The 13,252-nt window shown below is 51.7% G+C and overlaps 1 protein-coding gene across 4 annotated transcripts; it reads right to left on the bottom strand.

Annotated features, from left to right (window-relative positions):
- Positions 1-1,862: 1,862 nt before the first annotated feature.
- Positions 1,863-12,897, bottom strand: EIF3K (eukaryotic translation initiation factor 3 subunit K). 4 transcript variants are annotated; one of them, XR_004322350.1, is made up of 9 exons: positions 12,739-12,897; positions 11,810-11,908; positions 9,509-9,629; positions 8,098-8,172; positions 5,247-5,313; positions 5,073-5,150; positions 4,793-4,887; positions 3,514-3,640; positions 1,863-1,931 (listed from the first exon to the last, which is right to left on the bottom strand). XR_004322350.1 is itself a non-coding variant. In XM_006196016.3 (8 exons), the coding sequence occupies exons 1-7, from the start codon at positions 12,795-12,797 to the stop codon at positions 3,516-3,518; spliced, it is 624 nt and encodes a 207-aa protein (XP_006196078.2). In that variant the 5' UTR covers positions 12,798-12,897; the 3' UTR covers positions 1,863-1,931; positions 3,514-3,515. The 4 variants fall into 4 exon arrangements, 3 of the variants coding, with proteins under 3 accessions (XP_006196078.2, XP_032341983.1, XP_032341984.1); XM_006196016.3 differs by lacking the exon at positions 4,793-4,887; XM_032486092.1 differs by lacking the exons at positions 1,863-1,931; positions 3,514-3,640 and adding an exon at positions 4,276-4,440.
- Positions 12,898-13,252: the final 355 nt, after the last annotated feature.

Raw genomic sequence — 13,252 nt, forward strand, 5'->3', positions numbered from 1 at the left:
AATTATGGCCAGTGTACCCTGCCTTAGGTTCACCATGTCTGCACTGCCACTTTCTGAAACCTTCACAGAGACTTCAGTCAGAAGTTATTACATGCTGTATCCTATTATTAACGCTACTTAGACGGAACAAAGGAGAGAGGGCTGTGTCCTCTCGGGGTGGGAACATGAACAGATACTAGGATGTCTAGAGGTGACTACAGAAGCAGCTGAAATGGCAGTCTGGGGCCCAAGCCATCATGACAGGCAAGTTTATAATCCAAACTCTTCAGTGCATTACTGTAGTCTGCAGTGGGTATCTCCCTATCTGTAAAACTAAGGCACGGAGAGGCTGACTACTGCGCCCAAAGGCTGCCGGGCTGGGGTTTTTGAACTCACTCTTTCTGCAAAGCCAGGCCTCTTTGCTGCTCAAAGGATGACCCTCCTGGAGCAAAGCAGGACAGATGTGGCTCCTGAAGGAGAAAAAGTTCATTTCCTCTTCCCCTACAGAGTGGCTGTGGCCTGTTGTACAGGTTGTCCTACACGAGGGCATCTGCCAAGTGGGTAAGCAGCAGCTTTCCAGTCTCCCCTCCGTCTGCCCCCCTTAGAGCTGGCTCCCAAGTCCTGAGCGGCAGAAGCACCCTCTGTCCCCAGGGTTTCAGCATGCCCTAGTTCCTGGCTCCTGCTCAGGTCTGGATCCCAGGGCAAAGGGTATCCTGTGCTGCCCTGGCTTCCTGCATCAGCTCCCTCAGAAGAATGATGGGTGTGAGTGCCGGCCAAGAGGGAGGTCCAGGAAGGCTGGCAGCTCAGGCATTGCCCTCTCCGCAGGCAAAGTCCACGCACTCTTGAGAATGAGGCACTCCCTCAGTGGCGCCGCTGTCTGCACAAAGGGACTGGCGTCTGTTGCGGCATTTGATTTCCTCCATTTTCCCCAAAAGGCCATCATTGTTGCCCCCGCTCCCTCTTCCCGCAGACCACAGGCTCAGAGCCCTAGGTCACTACCAGAATGGCTGGGATACCTTGTAAAATACAAATAACCAACCAAGCTAAGGATCAGGTGACCCGTGCTAGGCCTCCTGGCCAGTGGAGGCTGGGACTGCGGGAATCAGGGACAACGGCCTGACTGAAAATCCCAACTTTCTGATAAAGTCTTTCTGAACAAGAGAGTGCTGGGGACTAATTTGCAATGCTGGGGACAAACTCTTCTGATTCTGAAATTAACAATCACTCCAGTTTTCTAAGCACCAAGAACAGGCTAGGTCCTGATCTGAGACCTTCACTGGCAAGAGCTCACAGAAGCCTCACGATTCTGACAATGGTGCATCAGTCTCCCCATTTCACAGATGAGGAAACTGAGGAACAGAAGTCAAGGACACACAGCCGATTGAGCAAGCAGCCAGAATCCTCTCCCACTCGCCCCTCTAGCCACTGCCCCGGGGCCACTAGCAGCTGCATCTGTGAAGCCCAAGGGCAAACAAAGGTGGTGCCCCTCCCTCACCAGGAACCCAGTGACCGCACCTGTTTACCTACATTTTCAGGAGGACAGAAGAGCCCCGGCTAGCCCCAGGAGCAGGGCTGGGCTCCTACACCCCATGCACACCCTCCTCCGTGCTGACTCACCCACAGCCCATTCACAGCCTCCGTGCAGACTGAGAGCTGCGTGCCCCCCACTTGTGATCTGACAGGTCAGGAAGGTGGTGGTGGAGATCAGTTGCTGAGGCGGGGCAGAGGGGGTCAAAGGAGACAGAAGCCCTACTTCTGGCAGGGTAGGAAGAGGCCTGCCAGAACTGAGACGGCCCCAGCACAGGGTGATCCGAGGCCTACTCCTAGGCCCCGACTGGTGGGCGAGGAGCAGAGGCAGGAAGCCACCGAGGAGCCAACAGGGCTAAGAAGTCAACTAATCTTTATTAAACGCCTGCAAAGTTACTGGGAGGAGGCCATGATGCTGGACACACCTGTTGAGAAGAGAAGGGAGGATCGAGGTCAATGTGGGAAGAATGGGAAATGAACCTCCAGCCACCAACCACAGTGCCCACAATTCTTTGGGGACCGGTGATCATAAACCCCTGCCGGCCTCAGTCACCAACACAAAGGCAGTAGTTAAAAGCCTGGACTCTGGAACAAGGAAGCCTAGGTTCAAATTGGAGCTCTGCCCAGTACCAGGTGGGTGACCTCCAGCCAATTACTAAGCATCAGTTTCCCCATCTGTAAGCACCATCCACCCTATAGGATTGTGGCATTAAATGATGTGCTTAGAACAAGGCCTGGTACTACCTAAGTGCTGTCTGCTGTCTTCATCATCACATCATTTACTGTCATGTAAATTATGTTACTATCATAACAACACTTACTATGTACTATCTGCAACAGACCCTGAGTGCTGAGCTTGCATCTCCTCACTGCAGAACATTTGCTCCGCCAAGTTCCCCAACGCAGTGGGCATGTCTCATATTGAGTGAGGGTCCACAGCCCCCAGGTGTGGAGAGACTGCCCACTCAATCTGGTTCCTCATTAAGTACCCACTTAGCTGGCCTGTACTAAGAGGCCACCATACTAATCGGTATCTTTAAAATACCAGAATCCCACTCAAGAGGGCAGGAAGGAGACCTAGGGCCTAAGGAAGTGCTGGTCCCTGAGCCCCGGTTCTCTCTCCAAGACATCGTGCCGTTGAAGGTGAGAGCGCGCTGCTAACTGAACAGCTAGGTTGCTCCCGCTGAGCCACCAGTGGGGTCTGTGAGGAGTAAGTGTGTGTATGATGGTGACAACGCTCCGTGAGCTGTGCGACTGGCTCTGTGCTAAGAGGCACATAAGGACTGTCTGACTTCACACTCACACCTCCAGGAGGTGGGTGTTGCCAGGTTATTCAGTAACTTACAATAATGGCACCTACCTTATAGGGTTGACCCGAGGACCAATGACTTAAAAAAATGTAAAGAACTACACAGTGTTTGTCATAATCACTGGTGCTGTTATTTATCCCCACATTTTAGATAGGAAAACTGAGGCACAGAGATGTAAAATCACTCACCCAAAGTTACATGGCTATGAAGTAGAGAACCAAGATCTGAGAATAGTTATCTCAGAATTGAGGAGAACTTCACAGGTCATTTAGTAGCACTACCCATTAGATGACTAAACCCCTCTGGCCCAACCAAAGCCTATACTTCTGGTTGGTGTTCTGCTGTGTTTTAGCAGACGCCAGGGCTGAGGCCCCAGAAGCCCGAACAGAACAGAGCCCCTGGTATCAGGGAGGGTGCGGGGACACACTGCAAGGCTCCTCCCAGGCCCTTGAAGTCTTACTGTGTGCTTCAGGGCAGGACATAGTGCCTGGGACTCCAGGGAAGGACACCCAGCATCCTCTATCACTCCTCCCTGGGCAGGTGACCCCATGACAGAAGAGGTCGGGGAGCCGGGCAATTGCAAATTCCCCAGCCCTAAACCAGGACGTATCCACCCAGGTCCTTTGGGGCCCCAGTCCTGGCCTGTCCAAGGGAACCCCCTCAGCCCCACAGTCTGAGGCCTTGGGCCATCACTCACTATCAAAGTCGATCTTCTCCTACGATGTTCTTGGGCTTAATGCTCTCTTCCTGGCTACAAATGAAGATCTGGCCTGACTCGTCAGCGCTCCAGCCGTACTTGCTCATCCACACCTTCAGCTGGCTGTCTGCAGGGGACACAGCAATGAGGGGGTTTTGGGCACTCTGATCCCACGGTACCAGGGGGCCTGGGAGCCAATGGCCAGCGCGCCCTCCTTGCCCCAGTTCTCTAGAAGCCACCAGTATCTTCTGGCCTGGTCTCCTGCTGCCAGCCTGGCGCTTCTATAGCTCATTCTCCAAACGGCCGCCAGAGGGAGCCCTTTAGCTTCCTCATCCTTCCCATTACAGAGCTTTTCTCAGCCTCCTTTCATTTTCTATTCACCCCTCCTCTCTTCCAGTGTGCAGCTTGGCTCCTAGTAACAACTTATCTGCTTTCCCCACCACAACCCACATGAAATGGCTCCAAAATTATGATGTCATCACCACCACCAACAGTAAATATGCCTATGGCATCAGATTTGAGAATTTCTTCGCAGTTCTTTTTTGCTCTTAGAAAATATGCCAGCAAGGATGTCTGGCCAGAGAGATGTTCTATTAGTTGAAATAATTCTTTTCTGCGTGACACTTATCAATTTGATAGATTCATCTGCTTTTCTTTACACTCCATTCTAAGGGTTGTCTCATCCCCTTCTGATTTAATTTCACTTTTAAATACATAAAACATCTACTGGATGTAAAGCACTTAGTATAGTGCCTGAGACAAATTGTCCAATAAAACTTAGCTTCCACTGAAAATAAACAAATAACACCCCACAAAAAAACCCACCTTAAAAGGCAAAATTATCCAAGGGGGGAGAGTATAGCTCAAATGGTAGAGCGCAAGCTTAGCATGCATGAGGTCCTGGGTTCGTTCAATTGCCAGTACCTCCTCCAAAAATAAATAAGTAAACCTAATTACCCCCCTCATAAAACAGACAAGCAAAAAAGGCAGAACTATCCAAGCAGGCACTCAGATCTCACCCTCAACTCACCACTCTCCTCTCTGCCCTCACCCTCATTCCCCAAGGAGTAACCACTTTCCTTAGTTTTTAAATTTTCCTTCCTGGTTCTTTTTGCAAAATGAGCAAATACACTCGTTTTTTCTTTTTGGAGGGATCTTTTAAGCTGCCCACCTCACTCCACTGAGGTAACTGTTCAATGCTGCCACCTCCTCGCCACCATGTGCCCCCAGCCCTCCCTCTCCAGGGGCTGTCATACAAGAATTCCCGCTGGACACGTACATCTTCATTCATTATCTGTGGTGCTACTGCCACGAGAACGAATCTGAGCCATTCTGTGTTGTTCAAGGCTGCGTCCCCAGGGCCACGAACAGTGTCTGGCACAGAGCAGGCATTCATGCAGAATAAAAGAATAAGTGCCACAGGATCTCCACCAAGGAAAGGAACGTTTTATAATGATCTGATGAGGCAGGGGTGGGCCATCTGAGGAGCTGGCTGAGACCCACTGCCCAATCATCTCTGACCTGCCAGACTGGCACTAGGGACCCAGAGATGGCCTTACCTGTCAGATCCCCAAGCATCTCGGCCAGCAGCCAGCGATCGATGTGCTGGTAAGTGATGCCCACCACGTGGCAGATAACTGTGGAAATAAGGGACAGAGATGGTGAAGGGCCACCCCCAGGACCCCACTGCCACTACCCCACCCTGGGGAGCCGGGGCTCAGGGAGGGACTTACATTTCCGGACAGAGTCTTCAAAGCCAGTTATACCCTCCAAGAGGTCCATGTTTTCATCCAGGGCTTGCTGTGAGAGGAACAATGTTAACAGCGGTAATGTCAAGAACATGTGTAACGCTAACAATGACAGAAGGGAACACTTGAGTTCGCATCCCACATACCACGGTTCTTCTGCGTACCGCCTTATGATGTAACAGTGACTCTCTTAATGCCCATTTTAGGGATGAGGAAACCAAGGCTCAGAACAGCTAAGTGTTTTGCCCCAAATCCCAGAGCTGGAGTTTGAACCTGGCAGGCAGAAAACACAGTCCCGAGAGAGGAGCCAGATGCAGATTAGCGACCTGCATTCAACCACCTCCTCTTGGCTCCCGTCTCACTCAAGAGAAAAGGCCAGCTGTGCTCCTGTGGCTCATGAGTCCTCAAAGGATCTGCCCATCACCTCCTCCCACTCAGCCCCTCATTCCAGCCGCAGGGGCTCCTCGCTGCCTCTCCGATATGCCAGGCACCACCCACCGCCAGGCCTTCATGCTGGCTGTTTCTGGGGCTGGAACTCTCCTCCCCCATAGCTAGCGCCCTCACCCTCCTTAAGGCTTCTGCTTAAATGTCACCTTCCCAGTAAGGGCTCCCCCCAACATTAGTGAGGTACACAAGGAACCTGCAAGGACAATGGGAGGAAAGCCAGGAGAGCAGCTGTCCTGGAAGCCAGGGGATGGAAGGGTTGAGGGAGCAGAAGCGGCTGGCTGGACAGGGAAGACGGGGCAAGAACTTCCTACCAGACTATTAACGGGACGTCACTGTGGATCTGGACAAGAGCGGTTCCATGCGTGGGCTGGGGGTTCAGGGTCAGGGGGCTGGCCAAAAAAGCCTCAGTGGACTAGATGGAGTGGGTTCAAGTGAGCCGGGGGGAGGACAGGGAGGCTGAGCACAGGTAAACTGTCCAAGAGCAGGCTCCCCAGCGGTTCTGACTCACCTGAGACCGAGGGTTTCCTAGGATGTGAGAATTGCAGTTTTATTTTATTTTTATGTTTTTTTTTTGAGGGGGTGTAAGTAATTAGATTTACTTATTTATTTTAATGGCGGTACTGGGGATTGAATCCAGGACCTTGTGCATGCTAAGCCAGTGCTCTACCACTGAGCTGTACCCTCCCCTCTGAGACTTGCAGCTTTAAAACTAAGAAAGCCCCAGGCAAACTGGGACAGTGGGTCCCCCAGCCAGGAATACGGCTGGAAAGGGGAGGCAGAGCTGGCGGGGAGTAGTGGAGATCAAGGGAGAGTTCTTTCAGGCTAGGACTAACTGCAGGGTGGGCGTGCTCTGTGGTGACAGGAACAACCCAGGAAGGCCAAGTTTGCTGATACAGGAGAATGGGGAGAACCGTTGGTGTGATGCCACTGAGTGGGTGAGAGGGAAGGGCATCGGTGCTCTGGAGGATGGGTGCCTGCGACAGGAGAAGGGACAACTCACCCACTGAAACAGAAAAGTATTTGGTCAGCTGTCGGCAGACGGCAGGCCAGGGGCAGAAGCTTTGGCTGCTTCTATTTTGCCATGAAATGAGAAGCCAGATCAAAAGTTGAAGGGGAGGAAGGGGAACAGCTTAGTGGTAGTGTGTGTGCCTAGCATGCACAAGGTCCTGGCTTCAAACCCCAGCACCTCTGTTAAAAGTAAATACATAAATCAGTTGAGGTCGGGAGAAAGTGGTGGGGGCGGTGGTGAGAAGAGCCGTCAGCAGGGAGGGAGGCAACACCCTAGGCCAGGAGGGGCTCAGGACCGGACCTGGGTCGTTGTCACCTGCGTCTGATGGGGTCTTCTCCAGCCTCGTGCATCCTGTCAGACACAGGTGCAGAGAGGAGGAGCCCATGGATTGGGCTGAAGGAGGATGTAGGACAGAGGATGGGGGCTGCCGGTCAGGCCCAAGAATGCGGGGCTGGGACCCAACGGGGCCGAGCTGGGAAGCTAGGAGGAAGTGGTCAGAGGGGGGAAATGCCTGACATTCATGGGCAGAGGAGGAAGCAATTACTGGTGAAGACAAGTATAGGCCAGTGGCTCCCAGCCTTTACCGCGCATCAGAAGCCCCAGGGATAATTGTTTAAAATCCCAAAGCCTGGAGCACACCCAGGCCCATCACATTAGACTCTGGCAGGATGCAATTACCAGTATTTGTTTTTTTAACTCCTAAAGGGTCCAATGTGCTGAGAACTGGTCTAGGGTGTGACTGGGGGTGAGGGGCTGAGGGCACAGGGAGAACAAGAGATCCAGAAACTGAGGTCAGGAGGGTGGAAGGATCACAGATCTGCCTCTTTGGGCATCTAAGAACAAAGACAGGAATAGTAAAGAGTGGCAACAAGCTAAAGTCTTCACAAAACGAGGAGCAGTCATCTGGGGGTGGGGAGGCTGATACCAACAAAGAAGGGCAGGAAGTGATAACAGGTGAGCTTCAGGGCTGGGAACTTGGGGACAGGAGGGGGGAGATAAGTCTGGGAGTGGCAGTGAGAAGCTAGGAGGCCACCTGGCCTTCCTTGCACTTGGGAAGCCACTGCAGAAGTGGAAGGCCAGGCTCAGTTAGTGCAAGAGACAGGGAAAGAGAATTTAGAGGATGGAGAGCTTTTGCTGGAAGGACGGGTATGTGTGTGTGCGTATGTGTGTGTGTGCGTGTGCGTGCCTGCGCACAGGGGACGACCTGGGAGTCCTGGCCCCGGGTGAGGATGACTGTCCCATGAGATCACACAAGCAAAGCCCTGAGCACAGTCCCCGCCACCACGCAGGCTGCCAGTGTATGTGCATGGTCATGACTTTCAGCAGTCTGCCCCGCATGACCCAGTTACCGCTCTGCCCCAGGAACCCAAGGGACGTTACCCAGAAGGCCTGGAAGTGGCAGGTCTCCAGCAGGTCTCCGAGGTACAAAATCTGCCGGATTGGCCGTTCTTCTTGCTGGGAGGAGGCGTTAAGGGAAAAAGGCCTAGGAGCCTGAGGAGGCTGCTGCTGCATCCTAGACCATCCGCGCCCACCTTGTTCACTGCAGCACGGTTTGGAATCGCAAAAGGTAAGAGACAACCTAGTGATCCAGTGATGGGGACGATTAATTCAACAGCGGGCCATCCACACGCTGAGATGGAGTCAACCCTTACAGAATTGACCTGGAGAAAGGGATGAGACCCACCACCATGTGAAAGCAGCAAGACGCAGAATGACTTGCGCAACAGCCCCCACTTGGGTGGGGAGAAATCTGTGTATCTAAACACACACGTCTGCACCTGTGCAGCTACAGGGCCTCTGTGGGAAGCACCCAAGAATGCAAACAACTGCTGTCTGCGGGAGGGGAGCAGGTGCTGTGGGATGAGGAGGAGGAAGCCTTGGCTTTTCCACTGCACACTTTGCTGTACTTTTAACAGTGGACCACATGCCTATTTTTAAGCCACCAGAACACACCCCAGGAGAAGAGGGACAATCTCTCTGGAGGCAGGCACTCCCATGGACAAGCCTGGCAGAGGAGGCTCAATGAGGAAGCCATTTCTCAGCCCAGCCGCCAGTGAACAGGCCAGTTCACTGACTTTCCCCCAGCATTTCTTCACTGAAGGCCAGCACCGGGCCAGATAGATGCTGCGCCAGGCCCTGAGGACACATATACTGAAGGTCAGTGGACAAGCTGGCTCCTCCCAGCTCCTGCTCCAGCCCCCAGCCCCTCCTGTCTCCTGCCGTTACCCAGCTGGGAACCCTCGTGGGACTCTTTCTAGAGCATGAGCCCACCCATATCCCTCTGCAGCTTGAAAGCTCCCACGGCTCCCCAGTGCCTTTTGAAACTGACCGAATTCCACTTTGACCTCTGGGGCGTGGCTGTATGGAACTTCCTCTACTGCTTCTAAAACATAGCACCAAGCAATTCTTTTCCTCCTTCTTTCCCTGCATACTGTTCCCTCTGCCTGGATCACCCTTCCCTACCACATCACCCAACTCCTCATCTCTCAGACCTTCCCTCCTCCAGGACGCCTTCCACACATCCAGGCAGGGTCAGGTGCCTCCTCTGCCTCCTGTAACCCCCAGCCCTGACTATTCCAGGCTGTCACTGACAGGGGACGGGTCTCCCCAACTGAACGGTGAGCTCGGTGAGGACAGGGCTGGGCCTGCCTCAGCCTCCACAGCGCCCCAGCCCCAGCCAGCACTGGGCCAAGCCCAGAGCAGGCACTTGGTGTCCGAGGCTGAACTCCAACCACTTTCTCATGAGTTCACCTGCCCTCCCCCACACCCGGCCTGGGAGCGGGAAGGATACGTGTGCCTGGTCGATCATACACTTGCACAGCGTGAAGTCGGTGTGGGGTAGGTTGGTGAGGGCCTTCAGCAGGATCTGGGCAGTGACCGTGGTCTGAAAGAAGGCTGGGTTGAACTGGTACCTGAGAAGGGGAAGGAGGGACACAGTAGCAGAGGCGTGCCCAGGTCCCTGGGCCTCACCAGGGCAGGCTGCCCACTGCTTCAGCCCAGAGTCTGGGAGCCAGACATGCCTGGGCTCCAATCCTATCCACGCCAATCTCTGCCTGTGTGACCTTAACCTCCCTGACCCTATTACTCTCCTGCTGTGTAGATGGGGACACTTAATCTTCACAGCCACTCAGTAAGGCAGACAATGTCCAGTGATTCACAAACAAATGAGCACCTAAATAGCAGTCCGGAACTACGGTCAAGGCTCTGGAGACAGACTGCCTGGGGTTAAACTTCACTGCTGAGTGACCTTGGACTACTTATCTTAAACACTCTGTGCATCAGTTTCCCCTCTTGCACGAGGGGACAGTAACAACCAGACCTACCTCACAAGGGCCATACAGCACCTAAGAGAATTCATACACCAAAGCTTACAGCACAGAAGCTACCACGTGGGGAGCACTCTCTCAGCAGTGTTATCACCAGTAACAACCTCACAAACACAAGCACCGGTATCTCCATTTTACAGGTCAAAACCGAGCCCATGCAACCTGTAAAAATCAATAAAGCACTGAAGCGGAAGACATCAAACGTCTGCCAGCAGGAGAACAGTCCCACGTGGAACACTATACAGCCATGACAACAAACAAATCGCATCCACACAGAAAGGGGATGGATCTCACAAACCCAGGGCTGAGTGGAAGATGCCAGGAGAGCTCCCAGTTCAGAGCAGGCAAACCTGAGCTAAGCTAACCAGGACGCACACGTGTGCGGTAAACCCACATAAAGCTGGGCCATGAGAGCATAAAGGTGGTGAGCAGGGTGGGGGTGGTCGGCACAAAGCATATGGGACAAAGGACGAGGCGCGCCAGCAACACAAAGCTTTGCAATTTGGATGGTGATCACGCGGGTGTTCATTTACAATTACTTGTTGAACTCTGTATTTATCTACTAGCCTTTATGTTTTATAACCAATTTTTAAAACGCCATCCCTCCTCCTGCCCCAACTTCCTTGGCTTCCTAATCCTGCACATCAAAGGAAGCCACATCTTATCCAAAATATACAAAGAGTTCATACAGCTCACTATCAAAAACCAAAATAAACCAAACCAAACAAACAAAAACAAACCACCCTGTTAAAAAAAGGGCAGAAGACCTGAACAGACATTTTCCCAAAGATGTACAGATGGCCAACAGACACATGAAAAGATGTTCGACGCTGCTAATCATCAGGGAAATTCAAATCAAAACCACCATAAGATATTACTTCACAGCTGTCAGAATGGCTATCGTCAAAAAGGCAACAAACAACAAAATGTTGGTGAAGGTGTGGAGAAGAGAGAACACTTGTTGGTGGAAATGTAAACTGGTGCAGCCACTTTGGAAAACAGGATGGAAGCTCCCCACAAAATTAAAAACAGAACTACCACGTGACCCAGCAATTCCACTCACGACTATATATCCAAAGAAAACAAAAATACTAATTCCAAAAGATACATGCACATTTTCACGGCAGCACTATTTACAACAGCCAAAATATGGAAACAACCTAAGTGTCCATCAACAAATGAATGGATAAAGAAAATGTGACACCTAAACACACACAAAATGGAATATCACTCAGCAGTAAAAGAATGAAATTTTGCCATTTGCAACAACATGAATGGACCTCGAGGCTATTATGCTTAGTGAAATGAATCAAAAGAAGACAAATGTTTTGACTTACATGTGGAATCTAACAAATAATAAATAAAACAAATGAATGTAACAAAACAGAAAGAGACTCAGATACAGAGAACAAACTAGTGGTTACCAGAGGGGAGTGGGGTTGAGGAGAGGCAAAGACAGGGGAAGGGGATTAAGAGGTATGAAATACTAGGTATAAAATAAGTAAGATACAAGGATAATGTACACCACATGAATATAACTGATATTTTATAACTTTAAATAAAATATAGTCTATAAAAATACTTAACCACTATGTTTCACATCTGAGGCTAATGTAATATTGTAAATCAACCATACTTCAATTAGAAAAAAAAAAAAAAAAGATAGCCACACCCTGCAGGCTACCCCCAACTCCCACCCACCCAGTGTTGTGAGTGGCACCATGCTGGCTACTGGCATGGGGGTGGGAATGGAGGTAGAAACTCACAGCTTTAGGACAGCCAGGTTGGCTTCCAGATCGTAGGCATTCTCCTTGGCCTGTGTCTCCACATAGCGCTCCAGGGTGGCCAGATTCTCAGGATTGTACCTAGAGGAGAATAAAGATGGATGAACAGAGAGGAGATAGGAGTTGAGCTCAGTTACTCTATGGGGCCAGGGAGGAGGGTCACTGTAGCCTGCGCCTCTCTCTCTTCCTTTCTTCCCTTTCTTTAGCTCTGTCACTGGCCACTTAGGCTCTACCCAAATACTGAATCAGCTCTATAATTTCTAATAAAACTTATCCACACCCCAGACCTAAGCCAAAACTCTAAACTGCATCAGAGCCTTGGGTCTTTTCTAGCTTGCCTCCTCAACCTTTCAGACAGCCAGTCATTGCAGACTGTATACCTAGCCTCCTAGACATCTTTGCTACCCACCCTTACCTTCCCTCCCCAGATCTCATTCTGGTCTAGCCCCGTCCTCTCCTGCCTAGCTCCCCTCATCACACCCTGACCACTACTGGTTCTAACTAGCTACTTGATTTGTTTGGATTCTGAACTGGGAACTCCATGAAAGCATGGCCTACGGCTGTCTAGGTCAACTCTGGTCTGCAGCATTGCCCAGCACTGACAGACTAGATTTTAGTAAACATGTGTTAAATGAATAATGAGAGGTGAAGGAAGGGAGAGATAAAGAGGCACTAAGAGACACGAAGAGACTGAGGAGCAGACAGAGAGACATTAAGGCAATTAAAGGGGAGACTGGCGGTAGGAAACGCTATCTTCTACCTTAAGGTCTTTGCAGTGCTATTTCCTTAAACATCTCCAGGATGATAGGTGAGAACCCCAGGGTAAGCCCAGGACTGACCACCCCTTACTCCAGAAAATCCTCTCCTCCACCCCGCTTGGCCAGAAGCGCTCCCTATGACCAAACTCAGACCTGTCGATACCCTTGAGCAACTTGCCCACGTTTGCTCTCATCTGCTCAAACATCGCCATGATTCCGTCGCCTCCCACACCCGGGGTGAAGCCGCAGACCCTGCCGGCGCGGACTCTTCGAGGACCGGAAAAGGAAAAAATTGGTGGAAACGGAAACTACGTCATTGTTTTCGCTCCAGCCCGGCGGAGGGTGATGAAAGGCGGAGGTTCTTGCGGCGGTTGCCACGCTTTCCGGCTGTCACATGACTTCTTCCCAGCAGGCGCAGTTAGCGCTTGCGTGTATGCTCCACCCGAGCAGAATCAACGGCGTGAGAAAAAGCCTGGTCTAACCAAGTGCGCAGGCGCCTTCTCGAAGCATGGTGGCGAGGAGGCGGGGCTGAGGTTTTCCCGGGCCTCGCGTACCCCATTCTAGTGCCTGCGATGTGCTCACGAGCTGCCAGGGAAGGAGACGGATCCCTGACGGCGTGCACGCACGTCGCGTTGCTCGCGACCGTGAACTCAAAAGCTGTGCTGGA

The sequence above is a fragment of the Camelus ferus genome, chromosome 9 (assembly GCF_009834535.1).
Source record: "Camelus ferus isolate YT-003-E chromosome 9, BCGSAC_Cfer_1.0, whole genome shotgun sequence".
In the NCBI taxonomy this organism is placed as follows: domain Eukaryota; kingdom Metazoa; phylum Chordata; class Mammalia; order Artiodactyla; family Camelidae; genus Camelus; species Camelus ferus.

Bases quoted from the DNA above. Each gene is read 5' to 3' on its own strand.
- EIF3K (XM_032486092.1), bottom strand. From the start codon at position 12,797: ATGGCGATGTTTGAGCAGATGAGAGCAAACGTGGGCAAGTTGCTCAAG. The intron at 11,909-12,738 runs GTCTGAGTTTGG...ATTCTCCTCTAG, and splicing joins TTGCTCAAGGGTATCGACAG to GTACAATCCTGAGAATCTGG. The intron at 5,151-5,246 runs GTAAGTCCCTCC...TTATTTCCACAG, and splicing joins TGAAGACTCTGTCCGGAAAT to TTATCTGCCACGTGGTGGGC.